The following is a 15,286-nucleotide window of genomic DNA, read 5'->3' as shown; positions in this document are numbered from 1 at the left end:
TGTAAGACTTAAAGGCAAAGATTGATGTTAGTAAAGTACTTCAACCGCACACTGTCAATGCTCAATACATTTTAAATAGCAAAAGAGTGAAGTTGCAAATTCTAGAGTCATATTCTATAGAATGGTAATGCTAATAATTTTGATATTCATCCCCTCTGTGAATAAAAGGTTTTCTTAGATGCCTGCCAAATTATCCTGTTAGTTGGGTTTCTTTCCCTGTGATTTGGATCTAGTACTTCTTTTAGTTTTCCATGGGAATTTGTGGTTGTGAGGGAACCTCAGAAGCCTTTGATCACTGAACTTGGAAAATGGATCAAAAGTAGATTTTCATTTTGTGTGGGTAGATATTTGGTTTTCTTAATATGCCAGCCAAGCTATATTCATAATCTTTTAGTAACTGAGATGACTTAACTGCAAACTTAATAAGCCACAAGGGAAAAAGAAAAAAAGAAAAAAAAAAAAAGCCAGAGGATAGGTACATGACTCCTTAAGTAAGTGGTTCTCGAACTTGAGTAAGCAACAGAATCACCAGGAGAGCTACTGAAACAGAGTGCTGGGCTCCACTCAGATATTCTGAGTTAGTAGCCCTGGGGAGTGGCCTGTGCATTTTTAGTCCTAACATCTTCCCAGGTGATACAAAGCCTGCTGATCCTCGAACCACATTTTGAGACCCAATTCCTTAAATAAAAGTCTGGCTTTTTTTTCCCCCTAAAGCTGGGCATTTAAAAGATCCTGTCAGAGAAGGACAAATATCATATGTTTGCACGTATAGGAGGATTAGGAGGAACTTGACAGAGGAACAAGTGGGAGAAGAAGGGCGGAAATGGTGGGGGAAAGGGAGAGAGGCAAACCATGAGAGACTCTTGAATGCTGACAAAAACTGAGGACTGATGGATGTGGGGGGGAGGGGGGGATGGGCATGGAGGAGGGCACTTTGGGGATGAGCACTGAGTGTTATGTGGAAACTAATTTGACAATAAACTATTTGTAAAAAAAAAAAAAAAGATCCTGTCAATAATCTGCCATCAAGCCTTTATTGTACGATTTATGCCTCCTGCAAACAAAACCTAGGCTCAACTGACAGTCCGTTCTATTGAGATTGCACAAGTTCCTAAAAAAATCCCCAATTAAGAAACAAAAAACTCTCTTAGAACAGCAATAACCTACTCATTTTGAACATGTTATGAAAGTCTAAAGAAAAGCTCTGGGTTCTGGAGTAAACTTCAGTTCTCGTGGTGGTCATCATTTGGTTACATTTGGAAACAGGCTTGTTCTAAAATAATCATTTTTGAGGCAATGACATTTACTCTTTTCACCCAAAGAAAACAGAAATAACAACACAGGAAGAACCGGGCAGCCTGAGGTCAATTCTTTTTGGAAAGCACATTTAATTCACTGTTGCACAATTCAAAGAGGGGGTGGTTAGGAAGCCAGGAAGGCACTTAAGTCATTCCAACCAGGAATGCCTAACAAAGAGAAGGATCTTGAAATCTTGAATGGTCCAGGGATATCTGAGAGATAAAGAAAAGAAGGGACTCCTTATGTGACAACTTGTCAGGAGTGTTCCAAGCTTCCCATTACTATCCACAGACCCTGAGATTGAATATAAATTCTCTGCAGATGAGCTGAGCACAAATAATCCCTTTGGGCTGTGCTGATACCAAAACACTATTTAGATGTTCACCCTACGTGATGCCCAAAACGACTGCCGTTTGCTATCTTGTGAACACAGCCATAGGGTCTCCCCGCATTATTGGTCTTTAAAAAAATTCTTTTTTAAATCTTTATTTTTNGGAGAAAAGGGGGGGGGGGGGGGGGACAGAGAGGGAGATACAGAATCCAAAGCAGGCTCTAGGCTGTGCTCGCTTCGGCAGCACATATACAAAGCAGGCTCTAGGCTCTGAGCTGTCAGCAGAGAGCTGATGCAGGGCTCAAACTCACGAAACACGAGTCTATGACCTGAGTCGAAGTCAGACACTTAACCAACTGAGCCACCCAGGCGCCTTTTTAAAGCCTAGGTAGTAGTCTCCTTCCAGAAGTTCACAGAAGATTCCTACTGATTTTATCATTTTTTAAATACATGTTCTTCCCCCTTTGATATAGTTTCTTCTTATTAAACCATCTTATCTAAAGAAAATGTCCAACCACTGCTGTAATGGACTCTTGTCTCAGTAGCCAAAAGGTATAGTTAGTCTCTAAACTTCTTGGATTCGTTATTTGTCCCTCCCATCCCCCATTTACCCCTCTACTGCACTACCATCCCTTTCAGTAAAGGGTAATCCATGGGTGAGACAAGGCTCAGTCATATGCCCCACTCCTAATTCCAAGGCTTATTCTCAGTGTTAACACACGAATACAGAATACACATTGCAGCTACTTCTTAATGGATTCCTCTTCCTTATATGTGGATGCAAATGTGTGCAAAGTGAACTGAGGAATTATAAACTAAGTGGAGCATAAGTGCTACATCAGGAGATGTGACTGCTAACAAACATTGGAGAAGGGGCTCTAAGAGAGGACAGAATGAGGCTTTTTCATTGAGAAAGGTGACATGGAACGACATCTGCTCTTGCCAGAGCTGGTCTCTCAGATCTCCCAACTTAGAAAACAAGCAGTATCAACATCTCACAGAATGATGACTGTATGTTTGATGCCACAGTAAGTCCCAGCATCTCAGAATATCGATATTGAAAGAGACCTTCCAGACCGGCTGGTCTAAACCTATCATTTTTCAAACTAGAAAACTGGGCCCCACAGAGAAGGAAGAGAGACTTGCCTTAATTAAGGTTGAAGCTTCCTTCGCTGCGACACTGAAGCCAGAACTTAGATTTTCCGATCATCAGACCACTGTCTACAGGTCTTTCTCTTTTTCTTGACGAATGGGGGTGAGGGTGGCTGTTATGTTAGACTAACATAAACACCAAGGGAGCAACTGCAATGGCTAGGACAAAAGAACCACTTGTATCCCTCCTGCTCAGAAATGGCCCAGCATGCCATGGGGCCATCCCCACAGGCTCCCAGGATGAGAGAGCCCCTACAGATCCGGCAACTGGGCAGCAACTCCCTATGAACGATGCCAAGTGGGAGGGTCTGTATCCATCCCAAGTCTGTGTGGGTTTTTTTTTTTTTTAATATGCTCCTTCCTCATCATCAAATAAAACTACAAAATATAATGCAAGTGTGTTTCCAGACATGTTCCTTTAGATTAAGCAAGCCTCATCATGGTTTCAGGAGACTCAATGAGAAAAATAAAATAAAATTGCACTTGTGGCCTCTCAGATTAAAGACTGAGTTAAAATGAGGTTGCCCAGCCCATAGGAGAATAGGCCACACATGCTGATACAACTGGCCCATCATTCCACATATGGCACATATGCCCAACAGACTCGGAGACCCATGGGGACGATTCCTTCACAAGACAGCCAAGAGGTAGATAAGTGCAATCAGCCCCATGGATGCATGTAGCACACAGAAGCACCAGAAGGGATGGGGATGGGGGTGCCTTGGACAAGGTGCAGAGGACCTGAAGAGTGGGGCCAGATCTCTGGCTCTAGTCACAGCACTCTCCCTGGGAGGAAAAGCGTTTGGTCATGAAAGAAATTCCCAGTATGTAGCAAGTGTCTACAGCAGTGAGAGTGTGGACGTAAAGAGGTGATGCTGGTCTAAGGGTAATACATTTCCTCCAATCGAACTTCTAGGGTGGAGCTGCCAAGGACACAAATCTGAAGGGTTATGATTATGAACTGGGGGACTCTGGCACATTCATCCAGGTCATGCAGGACCCCTGAGTGGCTGTATCACCCTCACTCCCAACAGAATTGCTGGCAAAGACTCCCCTTATGAGAGAGCCATACTGGACTGAGGTGATAGCAAAAGACACAGGGAACTCTGACGGTTCAGCTTGCTTCTGATTTCTCCTTCAGCCTGAGGGAAGGCAAAGGAGATAAACATCCAGATGATACAACAAAGCTGCAAAGCCCTGCATTTGCTATCAGAGCTGCTCAAAGTCAGACCCAAGAACCATAAACTCAAGGTATTGAGTCAAGACCCCTTCCTCTGGAATGAGAGGCTCAGCCCTGCCCTTCTCTTCAGGAAAAATGGCCAGAAAAGGAAAGCTGGCTCCTCACTGAGGTAATGAAGAATACCTGCTCAGCTACGTGGGTCACCCTCAGGTTAAGCAGGAAGAATCCCTGAGGGAGGCACTCTGTGGACAAAGGCTGAGGAGCTCCACTTATCTAGGACGCACCACAAGTTTTAAATTACACACTCCCCCACACGCAGCACACTCATACGAACACATGTACACACGCACAGAGACCCACGCCTCCACATGCTGACGTTCTTCTAACCCACCCCACTCCAAGCCCCCAATCCTGCCCCACAGATATGGTTCCCTGTAAACATGACGGCAGAGGTGTCCACAATTCTGGGATGGCCTGATAGTGAACTGAGGATGACTGCTTGTCATTAAGTGCCCCGGTAGGTGATGTTGGTGAAGGTGGATGTTGCCTCTTTATACAGTGGGTTGTTGGCCTGCGGAGAGAACAGAAATGTGTGAATCCCTCAATTCTTCCCTACCCTCAAAGATTACATTTCATCTGCAGAGTTTACCCAAGACACCCTTTTCTGGGATATACCATCGATGAACTGCTTAATGTTCATTGTAACCGCATATTTGCTCCTGAGATGGAAGAGGATAGGAAATAAGAGGAGAGAGAAAGGGGAATGCCATCTTGCTGCTGTTTCGAAGGGGTTGAATTCAACCCATTACTTTTTGGTGATCCTCAAACATTTCAGTCCCACTTTCAGCCAGTATCTATTTCCTGCTTCTCTCCTGAACTCTCTCTTTTGCCCTTCTCCAATTTTTTCTTCGTTGTGACTATGCTGGTGGATGCAGGCAGAGAAGAGAAACGTAGCACGTAGTAGCTGAAGCACAGAGGACAGCTTTCACTCAAAATCATTTTAATTTGTTCTCATCTCATCCTTCCAAGCACTACCCACACACCGTCATGTTAGCAGGGAAAAATAAGACCCTCACTAGGCGGCCCAAATTATTTTCTAACAAAAAGTGATAAATCCCATAAGATCTGGTCACCTTTAGGAGTGATTTCAAGAAATACAACACATTCTCATGTGCCTCTGAGATTCCAGATTTCTATACTTACTAACAGAAACATCTCAAGTTTCTTGGGACCCTTGGGTACAAAGGCCTGAGGTGACCATCAAATGAGGACAAACTTTCAGTCTCCCGCTAGACATCCATGGGGTCAAACAGCCATTTTGGAAGGTCCAGAAAAAAAGTTAAACTGTGGAAGATGAGCCAAAGGAGCACAGAGTAAAATTAAGCAGATAGAAAGTTCTCAAAAGATGCTTGTTTAATTTAATGCAATCAGAAAAAAATGCAGAGAGGATATTTTTTAAGAGACTGGCCCGAAAAGTAATTTCTATCATAATTTGATTCCCTCCCACAATGGGGCAAGCCATTGAACCTCTCAGTGCTCGGTTTCCTTATCCAGAGACTGGGAGTAATAATGTTGTCTCTCATCATTTGTCCTGTCTTCCTCGATTAAAGAATAAGTTTCCTTTTGATTATGTCAGTGTCCAGAGCAGAGCTGGGCCATACCTGTACTCAGTCAGTTCTCACCGATGGGGCCTCCGGTCACTGTGTGGTAGGGAGAGACCTGGGTGGTTTTCAGGAATAATGAAGACAACAGGACCATCTCCCAATTTCCACAACAGAGGCTACCTGGGAGATTATGGTGCTGGCTGTACCTGGCCACCCTAAGCACCTGCTGCTTCCACTTGAGACTCTCAAACCAATGACTTAAGAAAATGCCCAGCCCGCCTCTTACTGTGTCCCATTTTGCTCTGGCTCGCTCCTCCTCAAATTTAGCAAACTCCTTCCGGTCGTGGATGGTGATGAGGAGCTTCCAGATGAGCAGAGTAGCAAGGCCGATGAGCAAAATGGCCCCCATCACTGAGAGCAGGACCACCAGGATGTCAGGACCCTTGGGACACTCTGTCAGGAGAGAGCACAGGGCAGGGACGTTGTAAAGGCAGCAGGAATCACTTGAACTGGCTATGAATAGATCTTCCTAACCAAGTAAATTACCTAGAAAGCTCTCTGAAGGAAACAGGACTTACAGAATGACACCCCGTGACAGTGAGAGCATGACCGGAGCTGAAGTCAGACCCCCAACCCACTGAGCCACCTAGGCGCCCCAATTTGCTTATTTTTTAATGTTTATTTTTTAGAGAGAGAGAGCGTGACTGGTGGAGGAGCAGAGAGAGAGGGAGACACAGAATCTGAAGCAGGATCCAGGTTCTGAGCTGTCAGCACACAGCCCTAGGGGGTTGAACCTTCAGCTCAGGTCATGATCTCACAGTGCGTAGGTTCAAGGCCCGTGTGAGGTTCTGTATTGATAGCAGAGTCTGTTTTGGATCTTCTGTTCCCCTCTCTCTCTGCCTCTTCCCCGCTCACATTCTTTCACTCTCTCTCTGTCTCTCTCTTTCTGTCTCTCTCTCTCCCCCCCACCTCAAAAATAAACAAACATTTTTTAAAAATGCATTCCTTTAGGGGTGCCTGGGTGGCTCAGTCAGTTGAGCATTCAACTCTTGATTTCAGCTCAGGTCACGCTCTCACTGTCATGCGGTGGAGCCCCTCATCGGACTCCATGCTGATCCTGGAACCTGCTTGGGATTCTCTCTCTCTCTCTCTCTCTCTCTCTCTCTCTGCCCCTTTCCCCAGCTGGTGCACACACACACTCTCTCTCTCCCACAAAATAAATAAATAAATAAAGTAAATAAAGAAGTTAATTAAATATTCTTAAAGAACTCAGAACACTGCCTAGCACAGACTCAGTGCTCAGTAACTATCAGCTATGATTATTACTGGTGTTCTTGTTATACCTGACTGTTTTTACTAATTTATTTACCTAGCTCCTTAGACATTTGTATTTGTTACCCTGGTTCTGATATGTACATCCCTGAGGGCTGGGAACCTAATGACCTTGTTAGCACACTTAGAGACCAGGCAGCCTGCCAACCAAGACAATATTTTGGGTTCCTTCCCAAAATATTTCATCATCTTAAATCCTAACCCTATTGAGTGCCAGCTTCCTGTTCAGCCCTAGACAACAACCAACACAGACAGAGGTGCGTCACCCCTCTGAGGACCAAGCTGAGTGTGCTCTGCAGAGCTCCGCTTCCCATAAACCACAGGTGTCTGATGGGTGACCTCATTCCAGTAACTTCTCAGGTGTTATGTAATTAGGTGTTTGGACATATGGGTATTGATGGGTCTGGAGAGGCGGTCGCGCCCACTTTCCACACTGTCTCCTACCTTCTTCTCTAAACACATACCCTATGCTCACCGCACATGACCCAAAAACAAACACCGACACAAACCCATGCTGGCTATTTCCCAAGCGACCAAATTATAACCTGTCTACAATTAAAGGAGCATCTGGAGAGAGGCTGTGTCTGGAGAGAGGTTCCAGTGTCTGAGTTCCTAGGAGTGAAGGGCCCCCATTCTTCCGGGAAAAACAATTATGAATTCTTGGGAAGATAGGGCTGACCCTCAAACCTCAAAGTGAAAGCTCTTCAATTCTGCATGTCACTAAGGGCAGGACAGGGAGAATGTCAAGAGGCCTTCAGGGAAAAACATCTGTTAAGCATTTGTCCTGAAAGAGGTAGATGGCAGGCTTCCTGGAAGACAAGATCACGTGGCCTCTGGAGAACTCTCCCAACCACGGTGATGAGGACCCATCATGGTGACTCCAAATCAGGAAAGACTGTGTAGGGCTAGCAAGTTTGACAAAGGCACAGGAAATCCAGTTAAATTTTAATTTCAGATAAACAATAATTTTTCAGCCTAAGTAGGTACTAACCATTGAATGGGACATATTATATTTGACCAGATACCTCTACCTGGGAGTGATAAGGACCCACCCAGGGGGGCCCACTCCATGTAGGCTGAACACCACCCAGCCAGAGCCAAGTCCTTTAGCACTGCAGTCTCTACTGCCTTGTAGTGAGTGGCCCAGCCCTTCAGGGAGACCATCTGCAAAGGCATGAGTTGGGGAAGAGAATGAGAATAACCCCCTCCTATACTCTGGGACCTCAGATGCCACTTTCTGCTCAAAGCCAGAGCCCCTGAAAATGGTTGGGGGCAGTAGGTGAGAAGAGGAATTCCAGGGTAACAAGATAGGAAAAATGGGCCTGGGGTCCCATCTCCTAAAGTGGAGGATGGGATCTACATCAGAAAAGTTACTCCACTTCCCCCCCACCCTGGGGGGTTATTTGTACCAGCTCAGGTTATCACTACCTTGCTTCCCCCACAATTCCAGGTAGTGGATTCCAGTCTAAGAATATCAAGCCAAAAAATTTTGGTAAGTGGTACAGCAGAAGCACCAGCAAGGACTATCATAGCAAGATGAAGTAATGTTAAACCCTCAAAGCAAGAACATACTGCTCTTCAGAAATGGGAAAGCACAAAGGTGCAAATAGGGAGGGTGTAGAAAAATCCATGAAACATGTTAACACAGGTGGATGGGAAAGTGTGAGGGGTCATGGCCAAATAATCCCCATCTGCTCCCCGACAGATACACACCCAGACTCTTCCCTCTCCCCTTCCCATGTTAGCTTTCCCTTGAGTTGCTAAATAAAACTAACACCATACCCTTTTTGTTACCTTCCTTCTCCCTTCTGAAGGGTGACAGCGCTGGGAAAGGCAGGTGAGCAATATCACGTGGGCCACCATGCTCTCCCATTCCCATGGGGCCACAAACACCTTGGCTGACCCAGATGTAGTAGAGCTTCTTTCCAGTGTCACCCCCTTCCTTCTCCAAGCAGGAAAAGTTCTCTGAGCAGGTATCAAGATGTATACAAGCCTGCCTTTCTTCTAGGAATAATCAGTCCTAGTAATTCATTCAAAAACCGTTTACCAAGCATCTTCTCTGTAGATGACTGAGCCAAGTATGGAGATATAACAATAGATAAGACAGATGGTTCCTGTGTTTGTGGAGCATGTGATCTACTGAGGGAGATGGATGATTAAAGAAGCAACTTAATGGTGGGATGAATGCCCATCTAAGGGAAACACAGCTGCTCTGAGAATCCAACAGGAACACCCAACCGAATCAGGAGAATGGATGCTGGAGGAGGTCTGAGAAGGTTCATTAGGGGAAGTGATGTGTCCAAAGCAGAGGCACCCAAGTACTGGGGCATCTTGCAACTGCCAGGAGTGCTAATCAAGAACACAGAGGCTCAGGACACCTGGGTGGCTCAGTGGGCTAAGCATCGACTTCAGCTCAGATCATGATCTCACAGTTCATGGGTTGGAGCCCTGTGTTGACAGCTCAGAGCCTGGAGCCTGCTTTGGATTTTGTGTCTCCCTGTCTCTCTGCCTCTCCCCCACTCATGTTCTGTCTCTCTCTCTCTCAAAAAATGAATAAACATTTTTAGAAATTTAATAAAAAAGAAAAGAAAAGAACACAGAGGTTCACACAAGGAGTACGGGGCTCAGGACTCTGGAATTTTTAACAAGGGGGGAACACAGAGAAGTTGGAGACCCACTTTCCTAAAGCAGGGGCCAGCGAGCTGTTATCTGGGAGCCAAATGTGGTTTACCACCTGTTTTTCTAAATATACTTAGGCTTGTGCATTAAATATAGACTATGGCTACTTTCCTGTTACAACAGCAGAGAAGCCATGGCAGAGACCATGAGGCCCACAAAGTCTAAAATACTTTACTTATTTTGAGAGAGAGAAAGCATGAGTGGGTGAGGAACAGAGAAAGAGTGAGGGAGAGAGTCCCAACCAGGCTCCACACTGTCAGTGCAGAGCACAATGTAAGGCTTGAACCCATGAACTGTGAGATCATGACCTGAGCTGAAATCAAGAGTCAGAGACCTAACCTACTGAGCCATCCAGGTGCCCCCAAAGCCTAAAATATTTAACATCTGGCCCTGTACAGAAAGTGTTTGCTGGACCCCAGTCTGAAGGAGGATTTGAAGAAATTCCTACACCTGTGAAGAATGATGAGGAAACCAATTGATTCAGTCTCTGCAAGCACTACCTTATCAGGGCTCAGGGCACCTTGGGTTGGTGCCTCAGACCCGGCACGGTGTCTCATGGTGAACCTGGTAAGGTCAGCGCCGCAAAGCATCAGACCTTCCTCTGAAGCAGCAAGCAGGTTGCCCTTGGCAGCCTCCTGACCTTAAGTAGAGTGGATGCTGAAGAGTCCCAGGCTTTAAATTCCTTATGTTTTAATACCGCCACCCCCAAAAAATGCCAGGGTATATTTTGTCCCCCTTCATAGGATCCATATCTACCTTCTTCCATTCCTTACCCACCTTCTTCTTTTTCTGTCTCCTCAATCAGCAAGTCATTTTTCACTAATGTTGGTATTTAAAGATCTCCCACAGCCAGATGACCAGCCCTAGCTTATCACTCATAATGTCGTCTTAACTTGGCTGTTCAGTATAAGAGGAGTGATGGGTGGAAATTACTGCCCCACATGGCTCTCCCTCTCCCTGGGAGCAGGGCCTGGGGCCCTGGGGGGTTCACGCACCTGGCTCTTCTACCACATAGAGAATGGACCTTCCACTGGAGTCTTCATAGTACTGGAATCTGACAACACAGTCATCTTCATTCTTGTATGTACAGTTCACTGCATTCTTGCCAGTATCCTCTGAGGGAGGGAAAAAGGTGGGAGAATTAAAAACAAATCAAATCCTGGAAGATTGAACTCCAGTCATGGGACTTCTGAGAAAGTATGCAACAGGAAGCCATAGGACGGACATTAGGCAAGATGCCTAGATTTGAGATGGCTGCTGAGCCTGGCAATTGCCTCTAGATGACCCTCATTGCTGTATTTTATCCCTCTGGGACCCTTTATGGTTCTTATTCCTTCCTTTGGAAGGGACATGACAGAACACACTACACTGTCTGATTCACAGCCTGGCTCTGCCAGCTGTGTAATTTTGGGGAAGTTACGTGACCTCATTGACTCTCTCTTTCTTCATCTATAAAAGGAAAAGGATACCCCACCTCATAAGGTGGGTAGAGAACTAAATGGTGTAAAGTGAACAGTACCTAATATAGAAGGGTGTTCCCTTCCCTCTCTTTCCTTTCCCTGTAGGCTCAACTATTCTCGATAGTTTGTTGACAACCCCTTAGATTTCTTCCACTTGGGCTTCTGATCCAGTGTTCCTCTCCAGAGCCAGCCTCTCTTCTCTGACTCCCACCACTTTTTTGTAGGTTCACCCCTTCTAATTCTAAAGCCTGTTATTCTGACCAGGCAACTATAGGTGCCCCTTTATCATCTGCACCATGGCCTATAGGGATGAAGCCAGACAGGTAAAACTGACACATGAGGACGATAAGCAAATGCACCAAGGTCACAATGCAAGTACGTGATGGAACAGAACTAAAACAGGAGTCTCAGAGCACACCAGACTTGAACTCAATGAGCCTCCAGAAAACCAGTGGTAAAAGAGTACAGTGGAAAGAATAAGGATTTCTGTATTCAGTTCTAAGCTTAATTTGTTTGGGCAAGTTATGTAACTTTCCTGAGATTCAATTTCCTCATCTGCAAAATGAAGATAACAACAGTGCCACAGTTCTACTCTACTAGATGGTTGAGAAAGGACAAGATCGTGTGTATGAAAAGACACTTGCATAACTTTTATCAGTTACACAATTCCATACAAACAAGCACTCATTTTTATGATTATCATGGCATGGGGGTCGGGGATAAGAGAAATACTTTCAACTAACCTGGGATTCCCCTCTGGTCTAGGTAATAAAAACATCTCACATCTCTCTCAGCAGTCTCTCCCCGCTGAGCTAATCACAGCATACCCAATCTCCTCAAGAAGAAAAGTCGTCTCTTCAGACTCAATCCTCAAATCACGCCCCTCATCCCGCAGCCTCATTTCTGATATTAGCCAAAGAGTCCAGAGATCTGACCCTTTTCTGTAACACCCCCAGCCAGAAGCTGACTGACTGGCTGTGTCTTATTGTGGCTTTCTCTGAAAACAGGTTTCCTGCCTTCGAGACAGATGGTTATCTCAGGAGAGATACCAACCAAGCACCAACCAAGGCCCGGCTGACCCAGATAACCACGTCAGATGTGCTGACAGCAAGAAAAATTATCCCCTTTTAGGTCAAGGTGAAGTTCAAACCAGAATGACTGCAGGCAAGAGTTTTGCTCCCCACTGTATTTTTATCTGTTTTTTTTTCTAGGAAGGGCTCCAGAGAGCCAAAAAGGCTTCAGCATTACAACTGTAGCTACTAATCCATTAGGGTGAAGGTCTCCCTCCAACCCAGCAGAGCAGTACGCCTGGGCATTGTTTAATCTCTTAGTTAAGTAAATTTAGTAAATGCTGACTAGCTTCCTAAACTGATGACTGTCAGTTTCTGTAAAATGGGATGTATTGCCTTCCTTTCCTTGGGGAGGTCAAGTTAGGTTGATTTCTACATACTTTAAAAGTTATTTGTAGGATCTTGCTGAGTCTGTGGGTGCTGGGAAGCCGGAGAATGGGGAGGGACTGTGGCAGATATTAGCAGAGGTGCAAGAGAACTCAGGGAAGCCGACCTTTAGTAAGTGCCTAGTGTGCACAACATGCTTTTGAGGTAGGGATTACTCTTCCATTTTACTCATGAGAGATGGACAGGTTCTGGGATGAAGTGAAAAACTTCAGCAGCTGCGTGCGTGTGCAACTCAAAGACACGCTGAACTTACTGAGCTCCTTCACAGACTCAATCTCATCACGACAGTAACGGCTGCAGGTATTTTCCTCATGTAGGGTTCCTCGGTCAAATTTCTTACACTCCACACACTCCCTAAAAGAGAGGACACAGAGATTAAGACGAGGGAGGAGCAGGATGCCTGGGTGACTCAGAGTTCAAGCCCCACAGTGGGCTCTGTGCTGACAGCTCAGAGCCTGGAGCCTGCTTCAGGTCCTGTGTCTCCCTCCCTCTCTGCCCCTCCCCAACTCATGCTCTCTCTCTCTCTCTCAAAAATAAATAAACATTAAAAAAAAATTTTTTTTAAGACGAGGGAGAAGCTCTGACCTCCACATGCCAGAAAGCTGCTCCGCCTCGGAAAACAAACACTGAAACAAAAACACCTGTAAGATGATTCTGGGGCTCCCAGAGGCTCAGGTCTGGAGTACAGGGGTGGGAGGTCCACCTCACCCAGAGGCAGGGCCTGGCAGGCACAGGGCCCCGGTACCCTCATTAAACTTCTTCATGTCCCATCTGAGAGTATGACAGCAGGTGAAGCCTGTGTCACTTTGGAGATCCTTAAAGGCAGAACCGGTCATGTAATCGAGACCAAAGAAAACGTCAGGCCTCTTGTTCAAAAATTATTGAGAATTGCAAGACAGTGCCAGCAGAGTGGCAAACCAAGTGTGGGCCCTTCTAAGCACCGGGCACTGTACCAGTGCACAGGTGTGTGCCCATGAGCCCAGCCCTGCTTCAAGTGGCAAGAGGAAAGGCAGAAGCATCCCTTGACCCCTAGAGGAGTGAAGTTCGTGCTAGTGAACATCTCCTGATTCACAGAGAGTCCTTCATAACTCCAGCCCGACTCTCCCACAGAACCGGGACACCCGCACTGGAATGTTCCCCGGAAGTTCCCCACTTTAGCCTTTCTCCCAACTCAGGGATTCAGGATGCCATCCCAGGAGAGGGGTTTCTCCAGCGGGGGTCCAGCGGGTCCTACTTTGGTCCCTGCATGCCTGGCTCTACCTCTAATTCTGCACAGACTTTTCAGTGGAAAGACGAAAGGTAGTCTCTTCGCTGCAGCGGACGCCTCCTCCTAAAGCTTCGGTGAATGAGACACAACCTGGAGAGTTGGGAACTCTAGCCTGGGGGACCCTCTCCCTCCTTCTAGCACCCAGCTCACTCCAACTCCCTTCTCTGCCCACTCACTTCTTAAAGGTGCAGGCATCAGGGCAGGTGGGGCACTTCTCACAGGTGTCCCCATAGGAGCCGGGCTGGATGCACACGCAGCTGCCACACTCACACTTGCCCCGGCCGCTGCACAGCAGCCCGTTGCTGGACATGCAGGTGTCGGTGCGCGTGGTACAGTTGCAGTAGTAGCCGGTCCAGTCGGAGTCACACAGGCAGTCCCCACAGCTGCACTGGCCATGACCTGAAAGCACACAGCCCGAGGGGGCAGGTAGCAGGTGAGGGTCCTCAGCCTGCTCCCCAGCTTTACCCTCCTCCACCCTCCCCCCACCGACTCCACCTCATGGGACCTCCGCCACCTTCTAACCTTTTATCTTCGTGCTGCTAGCTCTGCCTTGATGCCCTTTCATCCTGTGATCACTACCAAACTCCCACTTACCCTTCAAAGCTCAACTCAAATGTTTCTTCCTCTCCGTAACTTTCTGACTTCCCCAGACCAAATTAACCGTCTGCTCTGTGTTCTCCTGGCACTTACAGATACCTCTATTTTAACCCTTCCAGTCAGCCTGTTTGCTTGCCTGCTTCTCTTTCTAGACTGCAAGCTCCGCGATGGGAGAGGACATTGTCAATGTGTCTGTCAGTGGGGATTAGCATAACAGAATTAGCATGCAATTAATGTTTGTTTATTGATCCATTTACTCAACAAATGTTTATTGAGCTCATGCTGGGTACTGGAGATTCCACAGTGACTCTTGATTTCAGCTCAAGTTATGATCTCACAGTTCAGTTAGTGAGGTGGAGCCCTGCGTTGGTTTCTGTGCTCACGGCGCAGAACCTGCTTGGAATATTCTCTCTCTCTCTCTCTCTCAAAATAAATAAGCATTAAAGAAGAAAAAAGAAAAAAAGTTCCTGGAAGACACACACACATTCACCAGCATGTGCCCTGTGTTGTATTATCAGAGTATTGCAAACAGCCATCAGCCCTGGTAGGAAAGACCTATTCGCTTTACTGCATGAGTGTAGGACCGGGAAGCAGAGACGGAGGTGGGGGTTAGGTTGGTGTTATGCAGGTGTTAACTCTCAGCGCCACATCCCGCTGATCACTTAACAAGGCTTGAAAACTTGACTCCCCCCAAACTCAGAAGAAAAGGTGACTCATTCTCAAGGATTCTGAATCAGGAAGAAGCGGATGAATAATGAAAATCTGACTGTTAATCAGAGGAAAGGCAGGGAGCAAGGGGGAAGTGACCTCAATGGGTCTGAAAATCCTGCCGCTGTGTGAGCGGATGGGCCTCAAGATGATGGAAGAGAGGGAGGTGCATAGATTCAAAGAGACACTAGCTGGCACCTTCTGCCTCCCCAGGGACCCC

At 46.4% G+C, this 15,286-nt stretch overlaps 1 protein-coding gene across 2 annotated transcripts in view; it reads right to left on the bottom strand.

The window, feature by feature from the left end:
• Window positions 1-1,013: 1,013 nt before the first annotated feature.
• ITGB3 (integrin subunit beta 3) overlaps window positions 1,014-15,286 on the bottom strand; it is a 36,317-nt gene continuing 22,044 nt past the window's right edge. For both annotated transcript variants that reach the window (XM_077780332.1, XM_077780331.1), the window contains 5 exons: window positions 13,938-14,160; window positions 12,748-12,848; window positions 10,573-10,692; window positions 5,853-6,019; window positions 1,014-4,533 (listed from right to left, as the gene is read on the bottom strand). In XM_077780332.1, the coding sequence (XP_077636458.1) occupies window positions 4,468-4,533; window positions 5,853-6,019; window positions 10,573-10,692; window positions 12,748-12,848; window positions 13,938-14,160 (677 nt within the window). In that variant the 3' untranslated portion in view covers window positions 1,014-4,467. The remainder of the gene's footprint in view (window positions 4,534-5,852; window positions 6,020-10,572; window positions 10,693-12,747; window positions 12,849-13,937; window positions 14,161-15,286) is intronic.

The sequence above is a fragment of the Crocuta crocuta genome, unplaced genomic scaffold (genome assembly GCF_008692635.1).
Source record: "Crocuta crocuta isolate KB4526 unplaced genomic scaffold, BGI_CrCroc_1.0 scaffold288, whole genome shotgun sequence".
NCBI lineage: Eukaryota > Metazoa > Chordata > Mammalia > Carnivora > Hyaenidae > Crocuta > Crocuta crocuta.
This window is presented reverse-complemented; position numbering and strand designations above follow the sequence as displayed.